Source organism: Aspergillus nomiae (genome assembly GCF_001204775.2).
Source record: "Aspergillus nomiae NRRL 13137 chromosome Unknown contig00475, whole genome shotgun sequence".
Taxonomy (NCBI): domain Eukaryota; kingdom Fungi; phylum Ascomycota; class Eurotiomycetes; order Eurotiales; family Aspergillaceae; genus Aspergillus; species Aspergillus nomiae.
In genome coordinates, this window is record NW_015378530.1 from 1 (window position 1) to 16,542 (window position 16,542).

Below are 16,542 nucleotides of genomic sequence, written 5' to 3' on the forward strand. Positions count from 1 at the left end.
ATATACAATAAGGGATAGAATTGAAAAAGCGCTCGACGCATATATAACAAGAAGAAGAAGAAGAAAAATCGAATAACTCAAAAACAGCGCGTGACTTCGAGGTGCCGAGGACAACATTGTCGGTATACTTCTCCAGGCGCAGTGCATGATGACTATTGAACTTAAAGCTAAATAAAAAAAGCCCCAAGATCTCAAATAGTTAAAAACTGTGTAAGTCCGACTCTAAATAAGGTTGATAATAACTCTACTACTCCGCCTTCTAAAGTTAATAAACACTAGCTTCAACGCTAGCTTTAAGATCTATCGTACGATTAAGTTAAAAAGAAATATACCAGATAGGTAAGGTCTAGAGTTTCAAGATATTGTAGTTACCTTGGAGGAACTGAGTTCCAAGCTTGCCAAGAAGAAGTATAGTGGCAGTATATCAATATGTTTTAAATTCCAACTTCTAAGTTTATTGTCACAGATCCGATGACGACTCTGCATGATGACTGTATCGTATCACCAGTCCGCTGTGCATAGACATCTCAGCAGTCGAACAGCGATATTGGGAATCCAGACTCGCTGCCTCTTCAATAACGTACGATAGTCCCCCCCCCCCCCCCCCCCCAATATCTGTCTGATTCTTTCCGAAGAATAAGGGGAAATCTTTGGCTGTAAACTACCACTTTATTGATAATGCAAAAGAAGCAAGAATCGGTATTCTATCTTGATAGTATCTACTGCCTACGTACCCTTACGTAGTTGGTAGATCTTCTACCCTGTTTAGGAGGTATTCTTCTGACATTTGTATGTGAGGAGAAGTATAGTTATAGTATATCAATATATTTTAAGTTCTAACTTACAAGTCTATAAGTAAGGAGAGCTTGGAAAAGTATAGTTATACTGTATATCATAATACATTATAATATTGTTATCAGAGTTTCAAGCCTGAAAACTATTTACTACTGTGAGGGTGTGGGAACGAGGCAAACACGCGTGAACGCTCGACACTAGGCCAAAAGGTCAGATAATTCTGAATCTACCTTTACGGTTCAGAATACCCTGGATGACATCTATATAGTATACCGCCGGTACAACTACCAGAGGTTTCCCTTTCTACATCTTTATTTACTCTAATCCTAACAAGTCGCTTCTTCAGAATATAGATTATCCTATTCTACCTTACAACACCCCTACCAGTATATTTCTTCCTCACATATGAACAAAGCCCTACATTGTTTCTCTATTCTCCAAGTCTCTTTTCTGCCCAAGGCGACTCCATAAAAGCATGACAGGCCTCCACAAGCAGACAGAGGAAATCCTTCGAACTTGGTTGCATGATGTTGGGTTTGACCTTCAGCAGGCAGTCCGGCCTTTTCACACAAAACTTTACGCGGAGCTCGAAGAATATATCATTTCTCAGAATCTCCAGGAGCACCAACTGAGCCGCATTTGGAAGCTCTTGCCAGCATGTACCAGCGCCGCGGACAAGTGGTATCCGCATGCTAGCCACCAGTTGAAACGATATATTGCGCTCTACACCACTTTTCTTCTCTATGTGGACGACAAAGCAGAACAGGACCTTGAACAGATCCTCCCCGATCTTCAGAGAGTTTCATCCGGTGCCTACCATGGGCTCCATGCTTTAAAGTGCGACGACACTGTTGTTAATATGTGGTTGGAGCTCGTTGCGACTGAAACCGGAATGTTCTATGGCCCATATTCAACTGGGGTCATTACCAAAGGTCTCGTCGACTTCATGCTGGGGAATACGGTTGAAGCAAATCTTGCTGCAGGCCTGAATCTTCCAGCAAAGTTTGGTCAAAGAGCATCCAAATTTGTCCGTGACAAGACTGGGGCGGGGGAAGTGTACGCCCATTTCATCTTTCCTGAGCACCTTGCAGAAGAAACCGGGCATTTGCCGACCTATGTGCCCTTCATTGCATGTATGCTGGACCTCATTGACGATGTGAATGATATTCTATCGTTTTTCAAGGAATCTGTGGTTGGAACTGAGATGAACACAAATATCATGAACAGAGCTCGTACCTCATGTTGCAGCCCTCATGATGTGCTAGAGCAAATGTGCAGGGAAACAGCTGAGACTATGTATGCTGTCAGTAATGGGATTGGCGAAGACGGTGTTATTGGGAAGCTTTGGAAGGATTTTATGAATGGCTATATTATGTGGCACATTTGTGAGGACCGGTATCGGCTGAAGGAAATTGGGCTCACGATGAGACTCGGACAAGACAGGGTCTAATAGTATTGAATAGCTCATTCATCATAAAAATATGCGAGGCAGTAATAGGGTAGTGGATTTGATATTTAACTACTTGATGCGGACTATAATTTCACGTGGCTTGTCTCCACCCTCACGTGTCGAACAACCCTTTTCGATTTCGAAGGATGTTGGGAAGAAAGAAGAGTGGTGTCCTTTAAGTCTCCAAGATCAGAACAACTGGCTAATTGGGTACATGCCCTAACTGCTGAGAGTTGGGTGAAGGATGGAGAGGACACTCGAATCGCATCTGATCATCTTGCCGGCGGAAGAGACTTGGATTCTGGAAATATCTTGCTCACATGCGGCATCAAAGAGTGAATCAAGATACTAGCAAGTCACGTGTATACTTTGTTGCTTGTTCCCGCTGCCTTGGTCTCCAGAGTTTAATAGCATAAAGAATAGTCCTTTAGGGTGCTATAACTAGTGTGTCCATTTATGGACATAACCTGTCTGACTATTTAAGCAGCGGCTGCATAAAAAGTCAGAGGGTCTGAGCCCTGAGATGAGTTCTACCTATGTTTTTGTAGAGATAACATTGTTAGCCATTTTGCCTCGGGGCGAAGGTATACATGAAGCCACCGACACGGCTAAAGTATAAATTTATTCTAGCTACGGGCCAAAGCCTTGGTAGTTGTCTTTCTTGGAGCTCAATATGTGGTAGATTATGCATGACTGTATTCTGTTCAAGTCATAGTATTCAGTGCCAGTATTAGCTTATCTGCTTGGGTGCGAAGAGTGACAAGATCATAATAGTCATTTGCTTTAGCATATATCCACTCATGTTCTGAGGAACAATTGGTGGCTTGGAATCACTGGCAGCACTGACTCAACCATACAATGGATGAGACCCCAACGCCGTGGCTGACTCCCATCTCATGCTGCTCTAGGATATTCATGAGCCATGTTGTGGGAATCCAACACGTGCGAGTCCCCTGTTGGGGTCCATTCTGTTGTCAAGATCTTCATATCGGAGAATGAACTCGCGCTGCCGGCAAGGTTTTCGTTAGCACGGGGAAGGGGAAGCTTGGTTGCGAATGGGTCCTATCGTACTCTGATCTTTTTCCAGGTGGCAGGGTCCCAGATTAGGTATATGCCTCGTTCACTGACGCCGCGCTCAACATCGACGGGACCAGGATATGTTTCATCACGGGTAAGCCAACACCTCTCAATCTTGTGATATCTCCACTTGCGGCCCATTAACTCTTCGGCCACAACTTCTTGCATAATATCCCGCGGCATGCTATAGAAGATGTAGAATAATGTCTCGTCACTAAAGCTGGCAATACGTGACTGGAGTGGTTGGATGTTGGCAACGTTGTAACAAGAAGGCAGCGCAAAGTCCTGTTCCAAGGGCACGCCGGTCATGGATGCAACAAAAGGGGAAGCGAAAGATGTGTGTAAAGGTCTAGCAAATTTTAGTTGAGCAAACAAAGCACGGGGTTAGTAAACATGGGCATACTCCGGTTGGTTCAGGTCCAAGCCTAATGTCATCAGGTCCTGACCTACTGCAAGAGCGGCGACATCCGGGCTATCGCTGTGAATCATGCGCAGAAGACCTGCTAGCCCGAATTTATCAAGCTCGCTCATCTCGCCTAGTGGCGGTTGCTCCGCACTTTGGGCAGCTCCAGAAGCCTCTTGTGTCTCCCCGGAAGCGGACTGTTGTTCCGTAAAATTGCGCTGGGTTGACAACACAGCGTTATTCAAGTCCTGCGCAAAGTATCGTAAGCCGGTATACATGCAACCTTCATGTTGAGGGCCGAACCTCTTTCTCTTGACCCGACACCCCATTGGAGGCTTGGTTGACGGGCGATCGTGACGTTCCAATACCTGGGAATGATTAATCTTTCATCAGCCAATAAAGGAAAACCTCAACAAACATACTTCCTGGTCCCGCATTGGCAGGTGACATTATTCTTTCCTGCCCGTTTATGGATGCTGATATTGCGTTGCGATTCTGCGTGGATTGGGCTTGGCTTGCGCCGGAAAGCGGTAAGCCAGCGTTGTAACTACCAAATCCTGCACTTTGCATTAAAGATCCCCTGCGATCTTGACCAATTTCTGCGGCAACGTTGCGCCCCAGAGGAGGAAATTCCTCAATATTGCCCGTCTGCGGCTGTGTGCCTGCACCTAACTGGCCGCTGATGCCCTGTCCGCCGTTTCTATAGTCATCGAGGCGATTGGCAAACTGAGCTCCAGATGGGAATACATCATCATGCGACGGTTGAGATGGTTGTTGGGGGTGGGATTGCGTTTGAAGTGGTCGTGAAGGTGCTTGAGACGTAGGGAGTTGCTGCCTTTGGACAGGGGTCTGTTGCATGGCTCGTTGGCTGGCATTCGCCCATACTAAGTGCCCCGGATTTTGAGCTTGAGACTGTGGGGGTGCTCCGGATAGGGAAGGGAAATCGCTAGCGGACAAACTCCCAGCATTAGTAGTCAAGAAAGGTTTCCGTGTCTCTTGTGTACGGAGAAGCCTCGAGGAGAGAAAACAGGCGAGGTCACACTCACGATAAATCAAGAGGTGTAGCAGGCTGCGACCCACTGAGGCTTTGTGCAAAAGACCCAATATTCCCCATACTGCGTTGCTGATTGCTCTGGATTCCTGGGGTTCCGCTGACAGGCAGGTTGAAATTCCAAGCAGCACCGCTCCCTATTTCGCCTTCCTCCATTAGCTTCCAAGGCTGTAATGATACCGAATTATAACTTCCGAGCTAATCGCACCTAGTTTTCCGTTTGGCAAACGCGCCGATGCCAGAGTCGCATTTCGAGCTTGTGCTTGTTGCTGTGCGGGGAATCCAGACATACCCCGGAGAGGTTGTGGGCCTGGTCCTAGTCAATAGTAACAAGAGTCAGCATATCATAGGTGAATTCACAAGTTTCAAACAAAAAAGGTTCGTGATCTCTTCGTTCAAGCTGCCGAGGTGGATAAGGTCTTCCAAGGCGCCCGGTCGCAGGTCAAGATGCCATATTGTGAATCTCTACAACTGGCGCAATGCTGAGGTGAAGATAAGACATTTCCTGTTCACGAGCAAACTTTTGAAGTAACCACAGATATACTGACAATAGCATATCGGCATATAGAGGTTGATCCAAGGAAATCACTTCTGTGGCTGGCTATACCAACACCGGGACATGGACAGTACAAAGAGAAGAAAGGGAATTGACAAACCTGGCCTATTCATGATGTGATACAAGCTTCCAAAGGCTGTCTATAAAATAAATATTGTAATTCGGAAAACCAAGAGAAAGTTAACACAAAGAGTCTGGGGAGGTATTGAAATCACCAGTGCTTCGAGGATCTCTGCCCACTCTCATGCGACGGATACTGGAAGGTGGAGTGGCTGCAAACGCGCGCTTCCTGGCGTGCACGGACCATCCTAGCCGCCATTTGGCGCAGCTTAGTTCCATAACTGGTAAGGTTTCTAGATGTGAAGGTCTCTTTTCAAGGACCAACCCTCGCTCATTTGCTTGGTTTAAAACTGACCCATAGATATATTCAAGATAAACAATATGACCGAAGGCTTAACCCGATTTCATTATCTCTTCTTGATCATCTGATTGGGGAACGATCCTGTTACACTGTTCTAGTAGCTTTCGAGTCCCGTCCCACACCTGGCAATAGTTTTATACGGAAACAAAGAAGAACCGGATGCGTGTCGATACTATGAAGCGCACTTGACAATTACTCAAAACCCAATGGACCTGGAACAGAACCGCAGTAGGCTGCCGCGACGGAGCGTGTCACACGGCAAGCGGCTGTTGAGTCACGTGTTTTACCCGCCGAAAAGTCCACTCGTTCCGTTAGCTTCTTGAGTCGGAACCGCAGGTGTTCTACGAGTCTTCTTGAAGGCCGCTACCTCCAAACCACAATGCATCGCCAATCGGTTGCGCGACTTGCTCGCCAGTGCGGGGGCCTTCCGCTGGCCGAATTGCCTCCTCCTTACCTTGCGCCGTCCCTTCATTTCTCCCGGATTCAGTGCTCGAACTTTTCGTCGACCGCTGTCGCCGCTGGCCATGGACGTGATCTGAGCAAATCACGCGGTGTGTCCGCCATCCACCATACCGGCCCCAAGTTTAAATTGGGCGTTTCGAAATACCCCCTGCCCAAGCCTGTCTCGCCGGAAACCCTCGAGAAGCGTCATCCTACCCCGGATCATGGCCTTTGGGGATTCTTCCCTCCGGACCACCAGGCACTTAGCACGCCGAAATACGATCATGCGCATGGTTAGTCCACTCTCCGTCGGGCTTTGTTGAGGGAGGGCCAAAAAAAAGAAAAGAGGATCTACTAGGCACAGGGTGATGCTCACCATCAATTGTTTAGGTCGGTCCTGGTCAATTCAGGAACTCCGTGAGAAGTCCTGGGAGGATCTCCATGCTCTTTGGTGGGTCTGTGTCAAGGAACGCAATCGCATAGCCACTTCTCAGCTGGAAAGACAGCGACTGAAGGCAGGTTACGGAGAATGGGAGCTTGACAATCGGGACCGGACGGTGAGTTCTTTCCCCACGTACAAAGCCTTGCAATATTATATGCCTCCATACATTGGCGACGCGGTACTGGACATTGATTCAGCATACTCATATTATGGAAATTGCGAGGCTCCATCCCATATATGGGGCTTAGGCGCGTACATTGAGATCTGGACACTAACGTTTGCCCCGGATAGATCCGTGTTACGCAAAAGAGTATCAAGCATGTTCTTCGGGAAAGATGGTATGCTTGGGAAGACGCCCAGAAATTGTACAACAGTGGTTACCGGCCACAGGAAGAGGGTGCTGAAGAGGCATCGAGCACGGCATAATCTAGATAGAGCGTTACAGTTACCAGAAACGGGCTGTAAGAGATCCTGTCTCGGATTGGTTCTGTGTATGTAGTATTATCACTCTGTATTAGTCCAATTGATTCTATATGATTTGTGAACTAGTTCCGATGCTTTATGGAGATGAGTACCGAAAAGGGGAAAGGATTTGTCACTGAGTCTAGATCGTACACCTTCTGACTTAATAGTGCAGGAGTTGTCCGATTAGGGGTGAAAGCAAAGGTACTTATGTGTATATAATAATTGGCATCTATATACTCCTTGGAGTCCACGATCTCCACAGATTATTAAGTTCATCCGATGGGAAAAGGGGTAACTCAGAGCGATTCAGGAGGTTTACGTATTTAGATTAATGGTTTTATTATATTTTATCCTCTTTAGTGTATATTTTCTTTTTCGTTTCCCTTTCTTTTATTAACTTTTCTCCCAGGATCCGTAATAGTAAGAGAATTAGTATATTCGATGACTATTCTGGAAAACCCGACTCCTTAACTATCACACTGAGATGGGAGGTTATTTGGATCGGTGGATCCTTTAATTAGCTGAGGGGGGAAGAGGGTACCGAATAGTAATAATAATAAGAATAAATCATTGCTCACGAGTGATCCGCGGGGGATAGTAATAGACTAGACTAGACTACCTAACGGCCTGACCCAGAAGGTTGAAGGACCTCCTTTCAAAACACAAACTCACCGCTCCCATTCATTCATTCTCCGTCTCCGCATCCTCCCACCTTCACCATTTCACTCTCCTTTTTCCACTGAACGTTTGTTTAGTCTCATTTACATTGAACCTCTTTTTACTTCCCGCCTCTCGCAATATCCCACATCATATTCCACCATGGATGAGATCGCCCCCGAATATGATGTTGTTGTTCTCGGCACTGGTACGTGCTGTTAAGCTGCTACCCCGCCGTTCAACAAGCTGGACTAACACCCCTCTCAGGTCTGACTGAGTGTGTGCTTTCTGGGTATGCACTCTCTTCTATTCCCCAACGACATTTTTGGGTCACTTATTGATCAATATATAGTGTTCTGAGTGTCAAGGGAAATAAAGTTCTTCACATCGATCGCAATGACCACTACGGAGGGTAAGTTGTTCTGACAGCTGGTGCTGGGAAGCTATTCCGCCCGTCACACGTCACCCCCCGCTAATCTTTCGAAACAGAGAGGCTGCTTCCGTGAACATCGAAACAGTAAGTATTGATAAACACACTATATGCTCGAGGTACTAATTCTGTTCTTTTATCGCTGCGCAGCTTTTCAAGAAATATGGCAACGTCCGCCCCGGTGAAGAGCCCTGGAAGAAGTATGGACGGGTCAATGACTGGAACATCGACCTGGTCCCCAAGCTGCTGATGGCCAACGGCGAGCTGACGAATATCCTGGTTTCCACCGATGTCACACGTTACCTCGAGTTCAAGCAGATTGCTGGTAGCTACGTCCAACAAGGAAAGAGTCCTAAGGCCACTGTGGCGAAGGTTCCTTCGGATGCCCAAGAAGCACTTCGCTCGTCTCTCATGGGCATGTTCGAGAAGCGGAGAGCCAAGAAATTCCTCGAATGGGTTGGCGAATTCAAGGAGGACGATCCTAGCACTCACCAGGGTTCGTGATATGGAACGGGATGCTTACGTTGTCATGACTGCTAACATGGTATAGGCTTGAACATTGCTCAGTGTACCATGAAGGAAGTCTATGACAAGTTCAGCTTGGAAGATAACACCCGTGACTTCATTGGCCACTCCATGGCCCTATACCAGTCCGATGAGTATATTGGAAAGAGCGGAATGGCCGCCGATGCCATTAACCGCATCCGCTTGTACGTGAACTCTATGGCCCGCTACGGCAAGTCGCCCTACATCTATCCACTCTACGGTCTGGGCGAGCTCCCTCAGGGCTTCGCTCGTTTGTCTGCTATCTATGGAGGTACCTACATGCTTAACACCAACATCGATGAGGTCCTCTATGAGAACGGCAAGGTTTCTGGAATCAAGGCGACCATGAAGGATCGGGATGACAACGGCGAGACTATGAAGTTCACCACCAAGACCAAGAAAATTCTGGCAGACCCATCTTATTTCCCTAGCAAGGCCAAGGTTACCGGATACTTGCTGAAGGCGATCTGTATCCTGAAGCACCCCATCGACAAGACGGACGGTAGCGACTCGCTGCAGCTGATCATTCCCCAGTCGCAGGTTGGAAGAAAGCACGGTCAGTGTTCACAGTACTTGAAGGATGAAAACGACAACTTTGCTGACACCGTCTAGATATCTACATCGCTATGGTTTCATCGGCACACAACGTTTGCCCCAAGGGCTACTATATCGCTATCGTCTCGACCATTGCCGAGTCTGATGCTAACCATCACATTGAGCTGGAGCCTGGCTTTGAGCGTTTGGGTGAAATCGAGGAGAAGTTCTTTGGTCCCCCCATCCCGCTCTACGAGCCTCTGGAGAGTGGTGAGAATGACAACATCTTTATCTCCAAGAGCTACGATGCTACATCTCATTTTGAAACCACAACAGGTAAGTCACTTCTTCATAGCCCCAAGGGGGAGGGATGAAGAAAGCTAGGCTGGGGTAGACTAACATGAAATCAGCCGATGTCCGTGACATCTATCGCCGTGCGACAGGTGAGGAGCTCGTCGTTGAAGGCCTCCGGGAGGATCAGCGACTTGCCCAGGAGTAAATACGCTGTCGTCGCATTTGAGAATTAGGTAATATATCGTTGCTTTGGATGTTTTAAGTTGAGCCATAATTCCTTTTGGACTTTCTTTTCCTTTGCTTATCCTCTTTTGCATCCTCCAGACATGGCAATCTTGGAGACAGTACATCCCCTCTACTTTTGGTATATATTGCACCCATAAGATCAGTAGACACCGGGTGCCTCTGAAGATCTTGAGGGTCCGGTGTTATGCTTTCTCGGTTGTCCAACCCAGACCATCAATAAAAAGATGTAATGCTGCAGATTCAAGTCATCATGCTCATTCTACATGGTATATTCTAACCACAGCGTAAAGAAGAAACCCAACACGTGTATGACCGTAGAATCAGATCCTCCCAACCCCCTCCGGATCCGTATTGGCCTTCTCGTGTTCACCCACCACACAGACCGCGCCAGTATCAGCTCGTTGGATCTCCGCCCGCAGCAGCGCCAACCGCTTCCCCGTGTGTATAACCTCGCATACTAGTCGGATCTCCATGCCACTAGGGAGCGGACGCAGGTACGTGACTCTGAGGTTCCGACTCACTCCACCCAAGGAGAAGTATCCCGGCTTAGAGAGACCCAGGAGGATCGTAGTCGACAGAGTATCAATCAACGTCGCAGCGCAGCCCCCGTGGAGTGTTCCCACCGCATTACACATCTTGGGGGTTACATTCAACAGGTATGAAACCCGGGCTGGGGGACCCCGAGTTGCGGATTCAAAGCGGAGATCGGCAGCAATCGAATCGATGTCCCAGCGCTAGGTTAATCAGCGACGGATATATAGAGTAGGCTTTTGGGAGGGACGACACCTCTTCATCATTTTCTACGTTTATACCGTTGGCGCAATGATAAACATGGTCCTCGAAGTCATCTAATTTCCTGTCTGGGGCGCGGACTGGCATTGTGAACGTATTAATAGAATCCCGAAAAAAAAATATGGTGAGAAGTAAGGTTAAAAGTCTATGATTTTACGGGACTTTTGAGCGGAGAGTGCCTATTTGTATGTACAGAAGGATGTGGTACTCCGGCAGCTATACGCGGAGGAAGAACAGCTAGAGGTAGACTCTAAATTATAGCCGAGGTTGGACGCGGTTGGCTTATGAGCCTTCAACTTCAACCAACTATTTGATCATATTTGCTGGTCTCCACAGGTTGCACTATTTGGGACGGTAGCGGTTAGAACTGGAGGCTTGATGGATGCATTTCCTGGCCCATGTCTCGAGGCAAATCAGCATCCTGTTCTTGTTGGTTTTGTTTGCCTCCTCGAAGACACCTACGTCTACGGGATATATATTTCTCAATAGTGCAAGCGGACCGAGGTATCCTCCATGGTTAGTAAACCAAAAGTTTTAGATGTCCAAATCATACTGGCTTATACACGTCAATCCATCTACTAAATCCCAAGGGTATATATTGGATCTCTGTACATGGACTCAGAGCTTCACAGTAACACTACCACAGAATCTGTAGCGTCGTCAACCAGTTAATCAATCAAGCATATTAACCTGTTAGAGCCTCACTATAGAAACATCTAGCTATGCAGGCGCCTCGCCGATATGAGAGAATCTTGGTCCAGAAACATCGTATAACAATCCCTCCCATACATAGGAGATACTCGGTAGCATTATATACTACAGCCGTCTTTACCACGAGAAACCGACCAACCCCTCTCAACCAGTTCACAAGGCCTTCTCTTCATCCCAACAGCAAGAAAACTCCCCCTCAACATACCGCAAAAGTACAACTCATGATATCTTACTGTCCCTCGGAGAATCCCCGAATCGTCACAAACTGCATGGGTACTAACCAAAACCACCCCCATCTCACCTGACTGCGCGTCACGCGTTCTGCCTCAGGCGACAAGATCGCCATGTCTAATCAGACGGCGCCCGCAAGATCTATGTCCATAACACCAAGGCGTCCCCTACTATATAAGCGCGTTTTAATCGTAAGTTATCTTTCATATACGGAGATTAGGATTGTATTTCTCTCGATAAGGCGCTAACAGGAAACAATCTCCCCAGATTGCGCTCGCCGTCGCAAACTTCCGAAAATAATTTCCAACTCCGCATCTAGCCTACCCTTTCTTCCCGCTTTCTTCGATGCTCAAACCCGGTCGACGTGCCATTGACACTTCAGTTTACTCGGTTTGATTCAACGGATTAGCTATTGTACGGTGCAAAGCGCAAAGCGATAATTCACTTGAAGCAGGACTCCCTACGTCCTGGACCACCGGGTACCGCTGTGTCGCGACGGGTCTGTCCGTATATATCACGGATAGTTGGATGATGAAGGAATCGCGGGCTAGCAAGCGGAGAAGAGTGTCTGATGCGCCCATCATCGATGGGGATGGGGATATTGCAATGGGCGATCAGGTCGCCGCATCTCCGACACCGCAGAAACCCCCTCGGGACGAGGAGTCTCCGGACGACGAACACACAGGGTCACCGACTGCCTCACGATCAGCGCGACGCCGGGCATCAAAGGGAGGCCAGAAAGCCGCGGAAGAGGAACCGGGCAAGGAGAATGAGAATGGGGTAGAGACGCCTCAAGGCCTGGTCTACGATCGAGTGGGCGGCAGCGCAAAGCGCCTCAGCGATATGAAGACGAGGTAACTGGGACGCCTGCGTCTACTAGGAGGCCTCCCCCGGCGTCGGGACGAAGCGTTGCCACTCCGAGGAGTACGCGGAAGGCAAGACATGTATCTGAAGACGACGACAACGAGGCAGAGTCGCCGCAATCGGAGCCTCAGACTGAGAGGCTGACGAGGACGCGGTCCAGGAGACCCCCTGTGCGGTTTACTGGTACTGAGACAAATACGAATGGTGATGAGGAACCCGGGGCGCGGCAGTCCCCTTCTCCGGACGAATACCAGGATGGATTGGACGATCTTGTCTCAATGCAATTACAACAAGACCTTGCCCAAAATGATTTGGTTGGGAAGGATGAGACTGTCGTTGGAGGCGAAACACTTCCGGCTTACGCTGAAGCATTGCAGACACTGGCGTACAACGGCTTGACCGCTGAACTGGGGGTGCTGTCTAGGATCATCCTTGACAAACTCACTGGCAAGAGATGTATTCCTTTGAAAGGCCTGGAGAGTGAGTATGACAAGGTTCATCAGCTGGTGGAGCAGACAGTCAGCGTTGGAGAGGGCAATTCTCTGCTCCTTCTCGGATCACGAGGTTCCGGAAAAACCGCTATAGTCGAGACTATCATCTCGTCGCTAAAAAGAGAACACTACAATGACTTCCACGTCGTTCGTCTCAACGGGTTCTTGCATACAGATGACCGTTTGGCGCTTCGTGAGATGTGGCGCCAGCTTGGTCGTGAGACCAATACTGAAGAAGAGGCGGGGAAAGTAAGCAGCTACGCAGACACGATGGCCACTCTTCTCGCTCTTTTGTCGCACCCGGAAGAGCTGTTTGGTGCTTCTAATAATACAGACACCGTAACCGCAGCCAAGTCCATTGTTATCATATTGGACGAGTTCGACCTCTTTGTCACTCACCCACGTCAGACCCTCCTGTACAATCTGTTCGATATTGCGCAAGCGCGGAAGGCCCCCGTTGCGGTTCTGGGCCTGACTACGAAAGTGGATGTGACGGAGATGTTGGAAAAGCGAGTGAAGAGTCGGTTCAGCCATCGCTACGTCTATGTTCCGCTTCCGAGATCACTAGAAGGCTTTTCCGAAATTTGTCTAGCCGGTCTGGACCTGGAAGACAAGGAGGTCTCGGACTACTTGGAAGAGGCCAATCCCGAGACGCGTTCACTTATCACATCCGAAAAGTTCGGAAGACTATTGGAAGGATGGAGAGCGTATTTACAGGTATATCCACCTCCTGTGGGCAGCATCTAACGTTGAACTGGCGAAGCTTACTCAGAATAGGGCCTGTGGAGTGATGAGGCGTTTCAAGCGCATTTACGGAGGATATTCTTCCAAACCAGATCGGCGAAGGAGTTCTTTACCAGCGCTTTGATTGGCATGACGGAGCTGCATTACAGCAGCTACGACCCCACAGGCGGAGCTGCCACGCTCCAGATCCCAACGCCAACCACTTTTAGCAGCCAAAGCCTATCTTGTCCAGATCCCGGACCTCTACCTTTCTCCACCTCGACGACGACCTCTGCCAGTCCCTCGTCGCTGCCCCTATCTTTGTTGCTGGCAGCCACCCGGCTGGCTGCGTTGTATGACCCGGGTCTAGAAGCGACACAGCCTCAGAGTTTGGCTCCTTTGGCGCTTTCATTCCCCGCCGCATATGCCGAATACGTCCGGCTTTTGACGTTTGCTAAGACATCGGCTTCCGTGTCCGGCGCCGCCGCAACCCCTGGACGCGTCTGGGTCGGGACGTCGCACGTGAAGCGTGGGAGAAGCTGATCAGCTGGGGGCTGATCAGTCCGGTTGGCGGAGGCAGTGGCACAGCAGATGGTCGGATGTTCCGGGTGGAAATTAGCTTCGAAGAGTGGTTGACATGGCTGGATCAGGTGGTTCTCTGGGGAAATGGTGGCGCGACGGTTAATTTTTGGGTTAATTTAGGATGTGCATACTTTAGTGACCCTCTTTCTCTCAGGGCTTACATAGCGTCGAAGGAGGACTTCGCTGACAAGCGGTCAATGCAAGATCAACTCGGCCGATGCCCCTAAAGGCAACGGCCAAGGAAAAAGAAAATTATAATGAAACGTCTTCTGTTTCTCTTTTGATCCTCTTATCACCGGGGAACATAGATAGCATATTGTACTAATCAATACGCAAGATTGGGTATCGGATTAGTTCGGCCATGTCCGACGGCAAAGGAGTTCCCCCCCTCCCCTATAGAGTAAGTCAATCCCCATATATTGCATGATTGTGAAAGAAAATGGAGTGCTCCATGGGCCTATAAGATCTGTGTTATTAGCGGTTGGGCGATCATCAGAGTAAGCGAGTCTCCGTCCGGTCTAGACATGCATGATGGATGTAACGATGGAACTAAATTTGATTAATCAACAGGGAGACTAGACTGAGTCCGGGTTGGTGGTGGATTGAGGGAGTTCATGAAGAGGCATGGGCACAGAACAGGGCCTTTTTCGGACGCTGCAGAGTGGTCCGATTAATTAACTGACAAACCTGCCAGGGGCGTGAAGAAAGAGCCATGTGGAGAAAGATGGAGATGTTGGGGATAGCGTGCCATTTTAGCTTGGACTGTCAACGAGGCTATAATACGAATAGTTATGATAATTATAGGCATGCCTGTGGTCCGGATTTTCCTGGTTTCTTATTGCATCATTTTTTCTCGTTTTCGTTTTCCCCCTTTAACGCTTGCTGGTCAAAGTTACTCAGCCCGTTCGAATGACGGGTCGAGAAGCGAATCCGGTGCGACCCCCTCTGGACGATGCATGGGTGCCCTGTCTAGCTCCATGTCTGAAGTATCAAAAGAGAATAGTAGAGGGCTCTTTCATCCTTCGTGCAAACTGGCGACGAGACTAACACGGATCGAGTTACCACTGTCCGAAATTAGTCCTGGCCGGAGGTTAGTACTAGTATCTCTTACTGCGTAGAGGCTGATGGAGACGCTCTTTTCCGGTTAGCCCTAAGTTTTAAACCTCCTGGCTCTTCGCCTGTCATCCTGGTTCTTCTCAACCGTATATCGAACAGCCAGCGAATCAGCGGCGCGTTCTCCACACTAATGCATGAAATGTCCTTCTCCTGCCTACTGAAGAGGAGTTACAACTCACTGGTCTCGGCGTACGGATCGGAGGGTGATTAGTGTCAACCAAGCCAACGTTGTCCGGCTTATGCATCTGTTCTCTTCGTTATGCATCTGACTGCAGAGAAAGAGAGGGAGGGGTTCAGTTGCGCTGACTAGACTAATTTCCCGACACGATGGATGATATCGGATCCGAAATATTGATTCACTCATGGATGTGAATCCATTGGCATGGTCTGATCCTGAAACCCCCTCCCAAGAGGTCCAGGGCAGCGGGGAGCGACATTTTCACGCGAGAGGAGGGCGAGATGAAACCAACATGGACACCGTGGAAGAATGCAATCAAGCGCCAACATCCCTGTTACCTCCGAACCAGGTTTAGCTGTTTAGCGACGTCGCTAAGGCAGGCTGGTGGCCTGGGGCCACCGTCCAATAGGGTCGATCAGCTTCATTCCGATCAGCTTATGCCAATTGAGATCTGCTAAGAAACGTTGCATGATATGCGCGAGCATATACCGTTTTAAGTCGTAGCTCCCTCGACCGATTCCAAATCAACCCTGTTCATATCGGCAGTGGACGAGGATGATTATACATAGTAACTCTCATCCTCAGGCATCCGCCCCTGAAGTTCGGACTGACTACTAGGGACTTTAGTCTCTCAGTGGACCCTCTAGACTCTATCAAGCAACCACTTAACCTCCTTCGCGTGGAAGCAAGGATCTGCACCTGCCAAATGAGAAGCTTCACCCGCCAACGTGAGGTATCGGCCTGGTTTTTTGGGCCATCCCCTTGCTGGCGTCGCCTTCTGTACCACAGGTCGCTGTGTTTGGTCATCGGGCTGCAAGGTATCAAACATGCTTGGAGACCGTAGGACATTAACGGTGGCCTACAGCCAAGGCAACAGCCTTGGCCCTGACGTTTGATGGACACCCGGAGGCCACATGGGTATCTGCAGTGTACCGTAGCAATTCCAATCCCTGTTCGGCATCTGCTGTTGACGTCCATTGACATCGTAGATTACCAGCTCAGTTCCGTACCAATACAGGTATTGATACGGCGAAAGGATACGACGG

At 48.8% G+C, this 16,542-nt stretch overlaps 5 protein-coding genes across 5 annotated transcripts; 3 read left to right on the plus strand and 2 right to left on the minus strand.

Moving 5' to 3' along the window:
* Window positions 1-2,917: 2,917 nt before the first annotated feature.
* On the minus strand, window positions 2,918-5,476 carry ANOM_010707 (NOT2 family protein; the record flags this gene model as incomplete). Its single annotated transcript, XM_015555963.1, has 8 exons — window positions 2,918-3,251; window positions 3,317-3,671; window positions 3,726-3,973; window positions 4,029-4,093; window positions 4,148-4,683; window positions 4,772-4,922; window positions 4,985-5,092; window positions 5,433-5,476. Coding segments are annotated over 8 exons (1,581 nt in total), but the record flags the coding sequence as incomplete, so codon positions are not given.
* Window positions 5,477-6,132: 656 nt separating this feature from the next.
* Window positions 6,133-7,178, plus strand: mrpl4 (mitochondrial 54S ribosomal protein uL29m; the record flags this gene model as incomplete). Its single annotated transcript, XM_015555964.1, has 3 exons — window positions 6,133-6,487; window positions 6,585-6,751; window positions 6,928-7,178. 3 exons carry the CDS (start codon window positions 6,133-6,135, stop codon window positions 7,060-7,062), a joined length of 657 nt encoding a protein of 218 aa, XP_015402162.1. The 3' UTR covers window positions 7,063-7,178.
* Window positions 7,179-7,737: 559 nt separating this feature from the next.
* Window positions 7,738-9,956, plus strand: ANOM_010709 (secretory pathway gdp dissociation inhibitor; the record flags this gene model as incomplete). Its single annotated transcript, XM_015555965.1, has 8 exons — window positions 7,738-7,966; window positions 8,026-8,050; window positions 8,111-8,170; window positions 8,248-8,275; window positions 8,339-8,684; window positions 8,739-9,290; window positions 9,347-9,604; window positions 9,679-9,956. Coding segments are annotated over 8 exons (1,587 nt in total), but the record flags the coding sequence as incomplete, so codon positions are not given.
* Window positions 9,957-10,128: 172 nt separating this feature from the next.
* On the minus strand, window positions 10,129-10,739 carry ANOM_010710 (PaaI family thioesterase; the record flags this gene model as incomplete). Its single annotated transcript, XM_015555966.1, has 2 exons — window positions 10,595-10,739; window positions 10,129-10,542 (listed from the first exon to the last, which is right to left on the minus strand). Exons 1-2 carry the CDS (start codon window positions 10,685-10,687, stop codon window positions 10,129-10,131), a joined length of 507 nt encoding a protein of 168 aa, XP_015402158.1. The 5' UTR covers window positions 10,688-10,739.
* A 1,334-nt stretch (window positions 10,740-12,073) lies between these two features.
* On the plus strand, window positions 12,074-14,163 carry ANOM_010711 (origin recognition complex subunit 4; the record flags this gene model as incomplete). Its single annotated transcript, XM_015555967.1, has 3 exons — window positions 12,074-12,396; window positions 12,465-13,614; window positions 13,675-14,163. 3 exons carry the CDS (start codon window positions 12,074-12,076, stop codon window positions 14,161-14,163), a joined length of 1,962 nt encoding a protein of 653 aa, XP_015402159.1.
* Between the last annotated feature and the right edge of the window lie 2,379 nt (window positions 14,164-16,542).